We start from the raw sequence: 13,641 nt of genomic DNA, 5'->3' as shown, positions 1-13,641 counted from the left end.
TTTTTTCACTTATTGGGGTTTTTAAAATTAGAATCTAAAACCAAATATGAAGCGACTGTTATCAATAAATAATGAGAAATAAACAATATTGAGTGCGACTATTGTCCTTCGAGGAAAAGCGTTAAGAATGCATAAACTTATTTCAAACAATCAGCGCCGAATTTGGGCTTGCATTAATTTGTTATAATTAAACAGACGAGTTTCATATTAATAATATAGTAAAATTGAACTTTTCTGGTCATTATACAGATTTTGTATCGTTTAAAAAAATTCATGATACTGGTCTGCGGTATTAAAAATTGTGAGTTAGTGGTCCGTGATGTCAGAAAGGTTGCCAACTGCTGATCTAATACATACAATGTATGCATAATTATTTTACAGCAGTTTAAATTGTAAGTTTTATATTAATTCATCACTCAGAAATTTCAATATTTCTATTTATGAATATCACATATTTGTTAGTAATCACTTATAATAACGACCTTATTAATTGTTAAATTGGTGTAAATAAACACTACAGACTACAGGTATTAATATTTAATTATGTTGTAGAATAAAATATTACTCGACACATATATTATTTCATTTAAAAGATTACCCAACGTTTCCTGTAGATAAATATTCTTCTTCGTCTCGAAATATGGCATCAAATTCGTGAGCGATTTCATAATCAGTTTCTGTAGTAATTGATGTAATGGGTCGGGACTAATAAAGAAATGAAGAAATATTATGGTTATTATTTAGAAATCAATCGAGTAAAATAATAAAATCATGTTACCGGAAAAACCCGAAAACAATGAAAACCCGATTGGACTAGTTAGGACTGATTTTGTGAATTCCATTTGAATTTAATAGAGATCATTTAAATTAAGCTAAACGTATAAATGAAAACGAAAATTCGTTTAGGGACATTTATCGAAGAACCTAAAAACCTGTGAACGACACCATAATCCGTCCTGACCTTTGAATGGTCGGGTATTTCACATTAATTAAAGAGCTGCATACGGAAAGAGAAGAAGTGAAATAAGAAGTAGAAGAGAAAGAAAAGATAGGAGAAGTTAGAGATATATTGATCCAGGAGGAAAAGATCTAAAAGTTGAACAGTTGTGAGAGGAGATTATAGTTAATGTCGTCTACGACGACGGCATGAAGCTGAAAAAAGGGTAAATTAAGAGGAACTTCGGTACTTCGTTGGAATTCTTGTCATGTTACAAAGAAACCAGGCAAAGCAAGACCTGCTCAAAATTTCAAGAAGTCTTTGGATTTGAGAATAGTATCCTTTCTCTAGAATTTTCCCAACATATCACTTGACAACAGGTGTCCTGGCATATCCTTGTCAGTAAATATCACGTCCTTCCAGGAGCTTTCTCTTTGCAGCTAATCTAGTCAATGTTGTTAGTGATTAAAAATATCAGAATATTCCATTGATTTTCATGTTGTAAAGTATATTTCGAATTTAATAGAAAAATATTTTAAAAATATAACAAAGTACAGGTAACCTCCGTATAACACGAGAGTTACGTTCCAAAAATTGTCGTGTTATGCGAATCCGTGTTATACGAAACAAATAACTAGTGCGAAAAGAGAGGGGTTAGTTCAAAGAATTAAAAAACATGCTGTTAAATCCTTCTTTAAATCGGATTTATTCAAAAGTCGAAAAGCAAATACAAAATTACAAATAAAAATAACAATATACTGAATATTATACTGTAGAAATATAAAATAATTTATATTGCTAATTTAAGTTAATTTAAATACTTGCTAGGGGCGCCCCTAGTGGACATTTTTGGCATACATTGATAGAATCCGGTTTTTCAGCTTTATATAGTAGATGTTTTTATGGGTAAAATACTTATTTATTATTTTACCAGAGGATTATTCATCCTATATGATGATCTCAGCATGAGTATCATCCACCGAGTGACGGTAACACGCCGTTAACGTAACAGCCATGTTGACAAGTGAGTCTCCGGAAAGGCAGGTACGAATCCCTCTTACCTCCCCGGGATCTCACAAATAGAAAAATATTTAAAAAATATAACAAAATACTTTGAAGTCAATTTACCTGAAGAAGATACAATTGGTCTTTGCAAAAGCACCACTCGATATCGCGGCAAGATCCGAATTCTTTTTCCAACTGAAATTAATTTTAGAATCATTAGAGATTTATTTATTATTAGAGAAATAAATATTTACTTATTTTATGTAATTCAAATTCTCTCTTTATAATTAAAACACAAAATACGGACTGGAAAGTAGAAACAACAAATAGGACATAAGGGAATGAATGGATGGAGAAGAAAGAGAGGAAAAACAAGACACGCGGAATGAAAACGAACGACAGGAGGATAAACCGGAAACGAACTGATTAGTCGTTTATAAAAGTAAAAGAGAAAGATAATTAACGTGAAATCTCTGAGAGGGTAGAAGTTCATTCAGGTTTAACTCATGACTATCAACTACGTGGAAATGAAAAAATAAGCCTGAGCGTACAAAGAATAATCTCTAAGAAGAAAGAAGTGGACGAAGTCATTATTAAATTTTAGATTAATAATTTTAGAGAATAAGCGGATGTGATGAAATGTCATTAAAATTATATACATAAATATCTAAATTATTGAATAAAACGTGAGACTCACATCAACCAATTAACCGGCGTAAATACGATTAACATTTAAGTGACGAACGGTAACTTTTTAGTATGCTGAAAATAAAAATTGCATACCGTTATTCCGACATTTCCTAAATAAAGCGCTTGTTGGTCAGTCAAACAACATTTGTCTTCAAATTCAATATTTTTTTCTTCGACAACGTCACCCGTTTCTGAAAAGAAAAAGTATTAAGGCCCAAATATAATTCAATCATGTATTTTTTGAACAGCAAAATCACAACTCACCATTGACAACAACCCTCGTATCCTTTTTACCAATTGTTATATTATTAAGAGTTAATTTCTGGTTGATATCCCTTTCTAAATAAATGGTATCGGGTTCGGCTTTGGCAGCTACTACAGACTGAAAAGTTTTGTAATTAGGCCTACTTGAATAATTTACGAAATTTATAAAGAAATATTTATTAAAATTTCATATTTAGTTTTGTCCTTTAGGCAAAAGGATAGTGCTTTTTTATATAAATCGCGGGTTTGGCTAAACCATTAATTGAATAGACAGCGGTGAGGAGAAGAGGAATTAAGTCTGACATCTCTGAGTCAACTCACATACATGAGTTTCCTAGGTTCTGACTGACCCCCGCACTCTTTTTCGCAGTAGGCTTTCCTTTTACCTGTTTACTTTATTAGAAATTGTATAATTCATGTTGCATATAAAAATAATATGTAGTATTCATGTTTTACATATTAAGCACGCGGTAAATTTCAAAATAACGATACGCAATACATTTCTGTAATTCTGTAAACAATAACAAAAGCTAATAAAAATTTCACAGACAACTTGACCCGGATAAGTTGATCTCCGTCCATCACCCATGATGAGTATAGAAAAGATCTTACTGTCCACGGTAGAGAAAGTAAATTAAATTAAGCAAAAATATTTGGATAAATTAATCCTGCTGTAAACACTACAGAGAAATAAAATAAATGTAAATCCACACCTCTCCTAGTCCGTAATTGGCTGTTATCGTTACGTGTTTTGGATTTGAAGTAACAGGATTACAAGTAAACATAACACCTGCAACATCGGCATTCACCATTTCTTGGATAACAACTGCCATCGGTAGGTTCAAGAGTTGACCGTTTTGCCTGTAATTAATAAATTGTATTTTGCAGTAAATTTACGTTCTAAAATATGCAATAATCAATCATATTTTAAAATATTATATTAAAATCAAACTTAAAATTATTGACAACATTCCGAAAAATAAAATGTATTAATTAACGAGCAATTGTTTATTATGACATCGTCACAATGTCGGGCTGAAACTTTTTCGTCAGGATTTTTTACTCCGATCGCGAGAGTAAGAAAGGACAGACAGCAGCGTACACCAGTAGGAATTTATCTGTCCACAATTTTTGAAAATTGTAATCTAATTATTATACTTCTAGTTACTCTTTCCGTTGTTTTGGATTAAATTGGTTTGATGAGATAAGGTAAGGTAATATTTGGGGCCTTCAACCGAAAGGAGTTCCTCCCGGAAGAACTTTCTATAGGAAACTGGTCGCTATTTAGTTGTGAGAAACGTGAAGGAAACCCGAAAAACTGCACGTGTGCAGACCGTTGATCAAGCACAACCCCGCGACCAACTGCCAGTGTTCGGAGGTTTTATTCACGCGATTACTGGTGGCTTGCCTTAACGAAAAAATTAAAAGTCATTGATAATATGAAAGAGATACGTTAGTTGATTTATACCTTATTTGAACTTGAAGACTTTTAAAACTTTACTCCCTACCAGCATAAAGTAGGTGTTTTTCATTGCCTACTATGTAAGACTCATAATCGGGTTATGACACGATTATGCAGTCTTACATAATAGGCTATGAAAAACAGGATCGACATATACGGCAAAGCAGTAAATCATAAAAATTTTGGATACATCCCACCTAAATTCTTATCATCCGGCAATCCTTGCTTGCCAAACCGGTAATGATCATGTAAAGAGACCATCTTAATGCTGATAGGGTAGAAAGAATTAAGAAAAGCCACTATAATATTCTCCTCGCCCAAGAATATAAATTTACTTAATAATGATTTAATTTTTGATAATTTCAATGCGAACGTAATTGATATCAATATTCTCACCTTTTGTATTCAATAGCAATAAATGAAAACTGCGATGCCCAACACTTCTTAACTGCAGTTAATATCTGATTAAAAAACAAGTATATGAATACAGTAAATAAACAACATAACTGTTACAATTGTATAAAAATTTCCATATTTTGTGCTTATCACACACGGGTTATCTGTATTTAAAAGACAAAAAGAACGAAACGTAGACAATGTGATGGAGCAAATTAAAAGCCGATTTTACATTGCGAAACTGACGCTTACAGAACAGTTGTTTCACCATAAGTGTGGGGTATACAATAGGCAGAGAATATGAGGAGGTTTGCTTTCTTTCTAACAAATTTCTACGCGTTATAGCTGCCGCTAGTTAATAAAATAAACCGCCGAAAATATAATATTTATGTTTAAAATAATAAATTAATTTGAATTGTGTTAATTCCTATGGCTCTCTCCGGAAACCAGTCCTAGTTCTAATTAGAGAAGAAGAACATCTAATAAATTTATTCTCACCGTAATTGCAATGTAAATTCGTTAAACCCTCCAAAAAATTAAATATAAAATTTATTTTTAAATGTTAGAAAATTATTCTATACATAATTACTTAATTCGAAATCATTTACATTTTTCAATCCGGAGATCCCGAGATAAGTTTCCATTTGACCCGCTGCAGACATGTCTTCGCTATCTTCCCCTTAAAATTAAAACAAATAATAAATTAATACGGCATTTAACAATTTTAAATTTCTAGAAAAGTATTAGTTTTATTACAAAACTTAAAAAAAGGTAAACTAGTCACTTTTTAATTGTATTTAGCGGTTTCGAACTTATAAACGTCTCAAAGGTTTTGAGAATAAAATCACAGAACACATGAAGTTGCTCGCGGGTCCTAACATGGCTAACGGGCTAGCAAGATGAAGTTTTTCTCATGTTCTTCATTTGTATGAAAACTAAACTGGGGCTACTTTTCCACTGAAAGTCTATGAAAGAGTATCTCCTTCGTTCTATGAGACTAAAAAAGAAAGCTTTACCGTCGAAATGAAATCTTTCTTTTCTTTCAATTGAAACATTCTTCCTGTAGATCCAAAGAGGACCTTTTCCTATGCTTATAATTTGGTCACTCTTACAAGAGGAGCACCTTAATAATAAAAGCTGGGAGCATATTCAGGTCAATTATATATTAACGAATTTTCCTGTGCAACATGTAAATTCGTGAATATATCGATCCAGTTTTTGTCAGTCATCAGGAGTGCCTTCATTGTATTAGCAATCCGGCTGTCTGATTAAACTTTCTTTTATCTTATTTGTTAGTCAACACTATGTTAATAGAAACAATCCTCATACCGGTACATATGAATTATCCATTATACCTTCTTAAGCCTTTTCGAATTTCCGGTACTAAGTACTAACATTAACGACCACTTAACTAACGTTTTCGATCGCCTCCGCGATCTTCGTCAGGTTTTATTCGACGGTTTTCGAAATAGAATGCAATAGAATCTTTCAAAGTTCAAACGATCGAACCTCTCACCGCGTGCCATAATTGCGAACGATCCAACTTGTTTTTAATGCCTATAATATAATCATAAAAAATGACTGCGTACATCCGTACATGAATAGTACACTACTCTGATATGCTACCATTGCGGGTGTACTTCGGAGACATATCTCCACGCATATGATAAAACGTTTCCATCTTTGAAATTAATGCATTTCCCTGATTTAGACGCCTTGTAAATCTCAAGGGTCTCCAAGACCCTGATGCGGTCCGTGTCGAATGATGTTTTAATTAGGCTGGTTTTATCAAAATCTGCCTTTATATCGGGGTCGGTGGCGTAGGTCGAGAGGGCGGTGGTGTGTCTTTTCTTGTTGACGTCATATTTGTGTTCCGCGATCCTCTTTTTCACGGATCTCTTAGTAGATCCGATGTATATTAAATCCGTTTGGGACCTGTGATCCCTTATCGGGATACTGTACATGTGTGCCGCTCTGTGAGCGTGTCTCTTAGAGTTATGACTGTACGCCTCATAACTCTAAAAGGGAGGACACGCTCACAGAGCTGGCACACATAGAAGACATAGCCGCTAGCCATGGATACAGACGTGGCCTAGTCCGTAAATTAGCGCGTAACTTCCGTAATACAAACGCGGCACATCACGCCGCAAGGGCACGGGATAGGTCCAAGTCGGGGCCGAACCAGCGCACGGTGGTCCAGTACAACAGAGGTATGCATGACATATACAAGGAAATAGCGCGGAAGAAGGGCACCGATTTGACGTTCTCAAGAACCCAATCGATCTATTCGCTACTCAGGAACGCCAAGGACAAGCCGGATTTTCTAAGAGCACCGGGGGTGTACAGTATCCCGATAAGGGATCACAGGTCCCAAACGGATTTAATATACATCGGATCTACTAAGAGATCCGTGAAAAAGAGGATCGCGGAACACAGGTATGACGTCAACAAGAAAAGACACACCACCGCCCTCTCGACCTACGCCACCGACCCCGATATAAAGGCAGATTTTGATAAAACCAGCCTAATTAAAACATCATTCGACACGGACCGCATCAGGGCCTTGGAGACCCTTGAGATTTACAAGGCGTCTAAATCAGGGAAATGCATTAATTTCAAAGATGGAAACGTTTTATCATATGCGTGGAGATATGTCTCCGAAGTACACCCGCAATGGTAGCATATCAGAGTAGTGTACTATTCATGTACGGATGTACGCAGTCATTTTTTATGATTATATTATAGGCATTAAAAACAAGTTGGATCGTTCGCAATTATGGCACGCGGTGAGAGGTTCGATCGTTTGAACTTTGAAAGAATTCTATTGCATTCTATTTCGAAAACCGTCGAATAAAACCTGACGAAGATCGCGGAGGCGATCGAAAACGTTAGTTAAGTGGTCGTTAATGTTAGTACTTAGTACCGGAAATTCGAAAAGGCTTAAGAAGGTATAATGGATACTATGTTAATATTTTTGAAGATGTTTATAAGTCGATTCCTGTCAATGAATTTAGTCCGAATGCGTTTTCTCATTTTCAGAAATTGGAAATGTTTAAATTACTTTCATCTTTTACGAAGTTTGAAATAATACGATTCTAAAAACACTGTATTTATTTTATTCTTACCGCAAGCCGATGATCTGACGGAAAATCTAACATTATTTAAGTCACTCGTGTAAATTGCCTTTAAATTTTTTTCAATTTCATCACAGATTATATTTGGAAGCGGAATCTCCACAACTTCTTTCATAATTCTAAAAGTAATGTAAAATAAAAAGTTTGAAAATTAAATTAAATTAAACGTGAATGAAAACAGTAAAATTTTCTACCTTTGACATTCGCCTTGTACGTCACTTTTTGTTTTCCTAATTCAAAAATGTAATTAGTAAATTAAATAAATATATAAATAAAATACAATTTTTCCAGTATCTTGCATAAAGAGTTGTTGTAAATAAAAATCCATATTATATATATCTTAATTAACCACGATAGATGTATTTTTAATGATATGAAATTTGTTGTTCTTTACAAAATACATACGAACGATGGCGATAACTACTCAGTAAAAAGTAAAAAATATCTTATAAATTGCAATTATTGTAAGTAAAATATATTTATTGGTCGTTTTGTACAGATTTACCGGACCAAATGTAACTAAATCTGTATGGTGAGCTTTCAGGTTATGCGGAAGATGATTTTCTAAAAAGCACTTGTCAGTTTAAAAACTCACCACGATTTCACTTTTGGTGCTGCAAGAAACAAGGACATTGCTTGTACAAGAAATAATTTACTAAAAATTTACAATATAAGTGTAGGGTTTATTTTTGTTGTTAGAATAAGTTTAACGCAAGGGGGTGAGAGAGAAGAAAAATAAAAAAGAAGCCGTAAACGTTGTTAAGCATAGAGTAAATATATCTAGAAGGTTCACTTTCCATTCACCTAATGGTAATTTCGGTTGGGACGTTTTCCTTAAACCTGTCGATCGCCATCTTTCTGCCAAGGGTTGCGTTACTGTGCACTGTCGTCATAACAGTTGACGTGACTAACAAATCACGTGACTGTACCATTATAATTAATTCATAATTTAATTTAATTACTTCTGATAAAGAGTACAACTTTCCGAAGTTCCTCAATTCATTTTTAAGAACACTTTATCAGTGATAGCAAACTTTATTAATTTATATATATTTTTTAATCTTCAAAATTTGGTATATATAAGAATATATCAAAAATCAATTATTTAATTTATTGGAAGTAAAAATTTTAAAAATAATAAGTTTTCTACATGTATTAATTCCTGAGAATGTTCGAACAAAATTAATTTTAATTTAAAATATGAAATAAAATGTCATGATCAATCTCGATCAGTTATAAAAACGGTTAATGTTACCTATGGTTCCAAAATGGCGGCTCGTCTCTGATTCCAGCAAATCGAAGAAATTTTGAAACAGTGGGGACGTTCTAATCTAACTTAACCTATTCTAATAATTTTGTTGGTAATAATTATGGTAATTTATTAGAATAGGTTAGGTTAGGTTAGAACGAGCGTCCCCACTGTTTCCTTTCTTTCTATTTGCTGGAATCAGAGACAAGCCGCCATTTTGAAACCATAGGTAACATTAATCATAAAAACTATTTATAGACTTAAATTTATCTTTGTATACTAGTACATTTATCAATTAACAGGACTTATTATACTGGGAAATTATGGATGCAGATATTTAGTCTTACAGATCAGAAATAATATTTTTTATTTAGTTCACCTAAACACATACACTTTAAGCCTGTGTTTCGGACTTGTTCGTCCCTCCTCAGCAGGCATTCAAAAAGCACTTTCTGCAATTATATTTAAAAGAAAATATAATTGCAATAATTATTGCAATTATATTTTCTTTTCTCGTCTGAGATTCATTGTCTTCTATCTTTAAAGCTGAAACAAGAAAGAATTTTCAAGTCTAAACCGAAACTACGTGTCCACACCAACGTTGAATCACATGAATCAAGACTTGCACGTGACCTTGACGTAATATTCGGCAGTTCCCATTAATTAATTCACATATCGCCAATAGGATCGTTAATGTCTACAAAATTTCATTGTGTTTTCCGAGCGAACACTCTAGATGTAGGCCTGGTGACAAACGTCTAAACTCTGAGCGAGAATTAATTTTAATTTCATCTGCATTGTGATGCATATGTAACGTCAGCTTTTACGCCCGATCCGAAGAGTTACCCCAGAGGTAAAATTAACACGCTTATCATTGTTTATCATGCCGTCAACGTCGAGGAACACGTTATACGTTAAACAAAATGGAATGTAGTGAGTGAGGTTTAAAATATAGTCATAAAGTATAGTCATAGACAGTGTTTAAACAAAAGTATTAAAGCAAGCAAAAGCATAAAGGAGACAACAGCATTGACAATAATATTAAAGTGTTAAAGTGCAGGTAGTGTTTACGTACCTGCGCTTTAACTCTGTATCACAAAAAGAACAGTTTTAATATTGATATCCCCAATATCAGTACATTTATTTATCAGAGATAGTATACGTAGCATATTTATAATTAATTAAAATACGGTGTATATATACAGTATATTATTTATCTTTTCAGCGATAAAAGTATCGTTTTAATTGAATTCTAAATAGCAAAAGATTAGAAGACAAAAATTACCTTGAAATTGTAAGCAATAAAAATTCAAAAAGTTTTTTTGGTGTCACTTTTATACAATTTAAATATGTCAAAATAGGAAATGATCAGACCGTGTCAGATAAAAGTCGAAAGCCAGAAAGTATATAATCAGTGATACTGGTTACATTATGAAAAAAAGTATATCTCCACTTTTACCACTGAAAAGAATACTAAATAAGTAGATAAATTCGTTGCCTACACTAAAATATGTGATGATTTACCACGGTAATTAGAAATCGTATAGTTAGAAATTCATGTAAAGAATTCAACGTTGTTAGAATTATTAAATATACCTTGTAAAGTGTAAGAATTAACCAGTCCTCCCATTTTACCATTGAAGTCTGCAATAGAATAACGTTCGTATAGCCACATATATTTGCCTAAAATCAGTAAATCCCAGCATTTCGGGAACTGGTGGAATAAAACCACTGAACTTGTAGTTGGTTACCGGTTAGTGCCTAACCAACGGGCAGCTAACATTTTCATGGTTCTTTATAAGTTTGAAATACCTATATAAGTACGTAGATGACATGAAATTTTAATCAAAACACATCTTCCTCGTTCCGATTACCTGGAAAACCAGAAACTACTACATTATTTCTTCTTTCTTTATCTTCTAACTTCAACAGTAATGCAGAGAAAGTTAGACAACATTTTTTCATGTGTTAGAATACATTACTATACTAGTTTTGTAACCAGTATATTTATCTTTCCTAACATTTTCAAGCATTGAGAACAGAGATTCCAATTCTACAAGTGTCGTATCGATGTTTTTCTCCAACGACTTGATATTAGCGAGTCGTTCTAAGAGAGTTTGCAACTTACAATTGGAATAAATTGTACTTTAAGCAAAAGACGAATACTTTCCTGAATATTAATTTCTTTTTCAGCGTTAATATACGAAAAATTCAATTACTTTGCGTAGTCACTCGAAATTCCTTCCGGATTCTTATATTTATTATAGCAGAATTTCAACCTTTATGATCCAAAGAGGAAGTTGTTCTTTTCTCAGGAAATTCATCAGCCATAAATTTCAGAAAGTAAACAGGTAATCTGACTAAATTAAATCCAACATTACATCATTTATTTTTTTCGTTATTAGAATCAACAACTGGCTAACAGCATCTCCCACAAAAAGAAAATTAATAGAGTCAAAGAATAAAAATCTCGATGATACGTTGAAAGTTGTAATTGTGATGGAACAATCTAATTAAAGATTATAGAACGGAAAAAAACATTTAAATGTATACTAAATGGGTTAATGTTACCTTAGGTTCCGAGATGGCGACGGGGAAATTTTTCCCTACGTTGGAGACTGCGGCGGGAAAAATTTTTTTCCCTAGAGTCGTGACGTCGACGCCGTTGAGAATTTTTCCCCGTTCGGGTTCAACCCTGAGATCGACGTTGCCGAGTATCCTGTAACCTCGACACGGCGACGGTCGTGTGTAAATTTGCGACGGTAGAGGGAGCCTTTTCGTGACGTCGTGCGAGAGTAATATCGGCAGGAAATTCGTAGTTGTGTTACGAACGAATATGCAAATGCTCGATCTGTGACGTGTTTCTGTTCATTTCAATGCAATTTTATGCAAATCGACTAGTTTCCAGTTGGATTCGTTTACTGCAGTGTTGCGACGAATTGCGTATTGGAATATTTGCTGTTTATTTTTCTGGTTACGATATTTCATTTTTTTTCCTCACCACCTCCCCGCGTTTAGTTTATTGCCAATTATTCGATAATGAGTAGTTTTGCCGATTTGAGTTTCAACGACGAATTTCGGTCGAGTTGCACCACACGTGATTTCTACAAGTTAATGGAAGACGACTTTTTGGAGCTATGTTTGCCTCCCCGTATCGATAACGCATTGAGATTTCCGAAATTTGCTGTAAAATTAGGCATACAGCCGACCGAGTCCGTTTGTATTCCGTGCGATTCTAAATGCAAATTATGTCATCGGAGTAATAGAGAAAGCTGTTTCTTGCAATGTAGTAAGTGCGGAACGAAGACCTCTGCCTTTGAAGAAACATTTAAAAGTAAATTTGGCCACATTTCTTGGGGTTGCATTCTGTCGTTTAAATGGCCAAGTAGTAATAAATCGAACAGAGGGAAACGCCAATCGACCAATAAAAGAGCAGCCGAATCGAAAAGAACAGGGAAGAAAAGAGCCGTACCAAGAGAAAAGGAAAGTATCCAAGCTGGCAAAACCGAAAAAAGAATGGATCGGAAAGGAAAAAAAAAGTAGGAAGAAGTAGGCAACCACCATCGAAAAGTGAGTAAAAATATTCTTTTTTTTTTTTTTTTTATTTCGGTTAACGTCCGCGGAGTCTGCAGAGAAATTCAAGATGGCGGCCGGAAACGCGGCCATCTTGAATCGAGGGAAAAATTTTTTCCCCGTCGCAGTCTCCAACGTAGGGAAAAATTTCCCCCGTCGCCATCTCGGAACCTAGGGTAACATTAACCACTAAATGAATATGTGAGTGCAATACTGACATTTTTACAAATCGTTATGGAATTGTAAAAATGTGAATGTTGCACTCACATATTCATTTAAAATTATATAATATAAAAATCATATAAAAGTTAAATAATATAAAAATGAATTATCAATTTAATGGATTTAAAAATATTCCTATAAGGGAAACATTCCTATATAATTATTTCCACAGAGAAATTGTACTTGTTTTAATTTCTATAAAAATATTATAATTGAATTAATAATACAAAGTTGTATATACAATTTAAACCATTCGAAAGCTTTTAAATTTATATCTAAAAATCGTTGAAATAATACAAACCGTGTTATTTTCTGTAAAGAGGAAACGATGTCTTTCATTCTATTTGTATCCTGAAATATTTTGTAGGCTTTCGTCGTCACGACAACACCTTTGGGCACTATGAACTAATAAAAACAAATTAAACCAAACAATTTTGCATTGTTTTATGTAGAAAAAGTGAACGATAACTTACAAATCAAAAAGATATATTTCTCCTAATATGTTCGGATTCAACTAATGTTATGCGTATAGTACAGTATATTTACATAGCCTACGTGAAATCTAATATATATATATGTACGCTATATATAGTACATATAGCGTACATATATACACAATAATAAAGAATCATATATAAATAGTAGACAAACAACTATATTCAACACCTTAGTAGAATTTAATAAACGAATAATTTTCCCCAAATTTCTT

The 13,641-nt window shown here is 33.4% G+C and overlaps 1 protein-coding gene across 1 annotated transcript in view; it reads right to left on the bottom strand.

The window, feature by feature from the left end:
* Positions 1–13,641, bottom strand: part of LOC136975276 (rifampicin phosphotransferase-like) — a 45,812-nt gene that overhangs the window by 17,578 nt on the left and 14,593 nt on the right. Inside the window, exons 13-22 of the mRNA XM_067270311.1 lie at positions 13,234–13,337; positions 8,083–8,118; positions 7,880–8,007; positions 5,363–5,433; positions 4,755–4,819; positions 3,610–3,757; positions 2,897–3,014; positions 2,726–2,823; positions 2,066–2,137; positions 599–705 (exon numbers count right to left, since the gene is read on the bottom strand). Coding sequence (XP_067126412.1) covers positions 599–705; positions 2,066–2,137; positions 2,726–2,823; positions 2,897–3,014; positions 3,610–3,757; positions 4,755–4,819; positions 5,363–5,433; positions 7,880–8,007; positions 8,083–8,118; positions 13,234–13,337 — 947 coding nt within the window. The remainder of the gene's footprint in view (positions 1–598; positions 706–2,065; positions 2,138–2,725; positions 2,824–2,896; positions 3,015–3,609; positions 3,758–4,754; positions 4,820–5,362; positions 5,434–7,879; positions 8,008–8,082; positions 8,119–13,233; positions 13,338–13,641) is intronic.

Source organism: Centruroides vittatus, unplaced genomic scaffold (assembly GCF_030686945.1).
Source record: "Centruroides vittatus isolate TY-2023 unplaced genomic scaffold, ASM3068694v2 contig_370, whole genome shotgun sequence".
In the NCBI taxonomy this organism is placed as follows: Eukaryota; Metazoa; Arthropoda; class Arachnida; order Scorpiones; family Buthidae; genus Centruroides; species Centruroides vittatus.
The sequence above is the reverse complement of the archived record's forward strand: the minus strand, read 5'-3'. Positions and strand labels throughout refer to the sequence as shown.